The sequence below is a fragment of the Arachis ipaensis genome, chromosome B05, assembly GCF_000816755.2.
Source record: "Arachis ipaensis cultivar K30076 chromosome B05, Araip1.1, whole genome shotgun sequence".
Taxonomy (NCBI): Eukaryota; Viridiplantae; Streptophyta; class Magnoliopsida; order Fabales; family Fabaceae; genus Arachis; species Arachis ipaensis.
The window spans coordinates 143,625,565-143,629,199 of NC_029789.2; the positions used below are offsets into that span (position 1 = coordinate 143,625,565).

The following is a 3,635-nucleotide window of genomic DNA, read 5'->3' on the forward strand; positions in this document are numbered from 1 at the left end:
TCGGTGAAGTGGCTCAAACCCGTTATCTATCATAATTTGACAGTGTAAACAACTACATATTGAACGATCATAACCATTATCCTCATGAAATTAAAGTCACTAGCTTTCTCCTCATGGAGTTCTAACAAGTATCAGAGCAATTTATAGGTCATCATTCAGTTGGTATGAAGGAAGCTATCTATATGAAATAAAATCAAAATCAGATTTTTAAATTTGATTTTCTGGTTGACATATCTGAATAGCCATACCATCCGAGTCCTCACAATTGACCCCAGTTAAGCCTTTGCTAAATTTTTCTCCAAGCTTTGTCCATTCAGCTCTTAAATTTGCTTGTATTTTCTTGGCCTCTTCACACTCATCTCTCAAGTGAGGCACTTGGTCCCTCAACTCATCTCTTTGTGCTTTGAGTGTCTTTGCTTCTTCAAAGACTTCCCTTTTCCTCTTAATAGCTGTGTTCTTTGCTGATTGAAACACAGATAAGTTAGCCTTAATGGCACTTATTTGCTCTTCTAGCTCTTTCTTCTTCTGCTCCAAGCTCGCGATCTGGTTGCTCAACTCATTTTCCAACGACAAGACTTCCTTGAACTGATTCTTGTTCACTTCAAGATTCTCTTCTAGTTTATCTGCTTTCAAGATGTTGGCACTGGCAGACTCTATTTTCCTACTAGCATCATTGTAGTCACAACTCCACCTGGTGAATTCTCTTGATACTTCTAATATCAACAACTTTATTTCTGATGAGACTCCATCGTCAGAAGACAACTTGGAAAGGTAATCTATAGTAGATTTGAAGGTACCACACTGTCCAGGATGCACTAGTGCAGAGAAGTCTTTGGAGAGAAGGTCTTGCAGTGTTTGCAATGCATTCTTGGTCTCTTCACATGGTGTGCTGTTCGATGATTCGGTAACGGCTGAGATATCTTGGGAAGGTGATGTAACTGAGGTCTCAGCATCAAGAGAAGCATAAAATGCTTTCATTTCTACATCGTTCAGTACAAGTTCCTCTTCATTCTGGGGGGATTCAATGCCAGACAGCAACAAATTGGAACTGTTTTTCTCATGTAGTTCTCGTATGGAACTGGGGGTGTTTTCTATAGATGGAATGGCAGTTGGTACCCTAATATTTGGATTCTGTGAATAAATTGTGACTTGGGATTCGGGTTCAACCTTTAATGGACGAACCATAAGCAGTGTGTTTAATCCAGAATCTACCCAAGGAAAAAAACAATTAGACGTGAATGATGATGAAATGTAATCAAACAGGGTTTTCTTTGTACAAATGGCAAAGTCACAGAGCCACAATTCAGTTGGATGAAATGTAAATGTAATCAACAGAGACACAGTAAAGGAGCTATGTCAACTTACCACTTACCACCATAGATGTAGCGTAGATTTTCTCTTTATCAAAATATTAAAATTTCAGATGAATGGAACGAGTGAAGGGAACAACTAATCTCGTACTCTAAAATGACTACTGTGTTGCATTAACTTCTCAACTGACGTGTAATGTGTTTTTATTAGCAACTTAAATCATATCAAGTATAAGAGATTCAACTGTAGGGAATTCAAAATTCTTAGAGCCTATAACAAATAGGAAATGTTTGGTCAGAAAAAATTCTGCTTACCTTTGGCACTGCCACTGCCTCTGAAGCAAACTGTAGGCATTGAATCTTCAGTATTATCAGCAGTTTTTGGACGCTTCGGGCATATCATTAAGTGACGTTTCAAATGAGAAGTCCCACAATTAGCTTGCAACATCTTTCCACAATGCTTGCACAGAGCTTTGCTGCCATCAGTTGTTTGGATTCGCTGCATATCTTCCCATACTTTGGATGTCATTTTTGGGCGCTTTGAACTATTATAATCTTCATATTCATAATCTATCTCAACACTGCTTGTATTCTCATTTGTCATTGTATCCTGCGATATGAATAACCACCACACTTAGCAAAGCAAAAATAACACTATGTGTTATGTCCAAACCACCTGATCTTGTATATGTACCAATTGAAAAGAGAGAATCTATTACGATGCCTTTTAATAGGAGACAAAACAGTTTCCTGAATCCATAAAAGGTGAAATGTTAACGAACTCAATCGTCAAAGGTAAAAAGTCACAAAACACCCACACTACAAATCATCAAAGAGTGAAAGCATATGCTACATAGGCTAGAATCCTAAAGTTACAATTTACAAGTGCAACAGTAAGATGTGCAATCCAACGCCAAAGGGACAGCAGGAAACCAATTACAACACAACTATTGAAAATAAGATAGCATGATATAATGTGCTGTGTGCTCTCATTAAAGAATGTTCAACTTCCAGCAAAAGTTCTATCAGTATACATAATAGAGTTTAAACTTCTCAAAAAAATATTTGACAAAAAAAAAGATGGAGAGAGATCTCAGGTAGAAAACTTATGCTAAAGACCATGAACCACCAAACACATTTTGTCATTTTCTCAATATAGTACACACACCAACAAAAATCCGCATGCTACTATTGCAGCAAATTGCACTCTCTGTCTAAACCATAGTTGAGATATTTGTCTGTAATCACCTGTTTAAGATAAAAATGTACATTGCAATCAGAACTTCACATCCTGCTTCAATACAAAAGATGAGCTAAAACATTGACTTGAAGTTCACCGTTTTGGTCTATCAATCATCTAAGTCATACTGTTACATATAAATCGTTTCTCATAGATATTCCTTTTCCATCTTTTCACACCTTAACATACCCTTTGAAAAGGTTTCAAACTTCGAAATTTTCTTTTTTATCTCTCCACTCCTCAATCCTCAAATTCCCTAACAAATTGTAGCATACTAACATTATACCAAATTGATTACCACGACATTCAATTTTCACAAGTACTCAGATCTCAACCATAAAAAAAAAAAGATAAAAAATCACCACAAGACCTATGTTACGTATTGTGCCAATTTAAATTCAGAATCATACATAAAAAAAACATAAAATATGAAGCCCGCACAGAATAAAATGAACGCATATCAAAATTTCTAACCATGTATTGAAATTGAGAAGGAATAACAATTAACAGGGTTACGGATTTGCATGCACAGAACCCTAATGAAACGACAAAAAAATTGTTATTGAGAATTAGAAAGGAGTGTGCTACCTGGGTTTTGGTGTTTTTCCTACGCAGTGAGTTGAAGCTCTTTTGCCGGCGTCGATGTCCTCAGCAGCTGAAAGGAGACAGCGATTTGTCAAAGAAGAAGACGAAGGTGGATGGTGGAGCAGGACTATGTAGCCTTCGGGCTTAAGCCCGGGCCTAGCACTGCAATACAATGATTTGGGCTTTCTCATGGGCCTGAATATATGATAAGCCTTAAGGAGTTAAGGACTTAAGCAGTTAAGCCTATCACGGCTGGGCTAGTCTGAGAAGCCTGAGGTTGAAATTAAAGGATTTTACCCAAAAAAAGAACATTTTTTGTTTTTTATATCGGAATGGCAATGATTTTTTTTTAAATATGGATTGTTTGGTGTTATTTTTAAATGTGAAATCGTTTAATTAGAGAAGTAAAAATTAGATCGATTTGTAGAGGTACAAAAATCGAACCGTCCAATTTGTGTTTTAAAAAAAATTAAAAAAATTTGAGATACAAAAATCGGACC

General features: G+C 36.5%; 1 protein-coding gene across 3 annotated transcripts; it reads right to left on the reverse strand.

Annotated features, from left to right (window-relative positions):
• On the reverse strand, positions 1-3,389 carry LOC107644628. 3 transcript variants are annotated; one of them, XM_021103101.1, is made up of 4 exons: positions 3,139-3,389; positions 2,479-2,558; positions 1,626-1,920; positions 1-1,208 (listed from the first exon to the last, which is right to left on the reverse strand). In XM_021103101.1, the coding sequence occupies exons 3-4, from the start codon at positions 1,912-1,914 to the stop codon at positions 208-210; spliced, it is 1,290 nt and encodes a 429-aa protein (XP_020958760.1). In that variant the 5' UTR covers positions 1,915-1,920; positions 2,479-2,558; positions 3,139-3,389; the 3' UTR covers positions 1-207. The 3 variants fall into 3 exon arrangements, with proteins under 3 accessions (XP_020958760.1, XP_016204011.1, XP_016204012.1); XM_016348525.2 differs by lacking the exon at positions 2,479-2,558 and adding an exon at positions 2,035-2,060 and having other exon boundaries at positions 3,139-3,388; XM_016348526.2 differs by lacking the exon at positions 2,479-2,558 and having other exon boundaries at positions 3,139-3,387.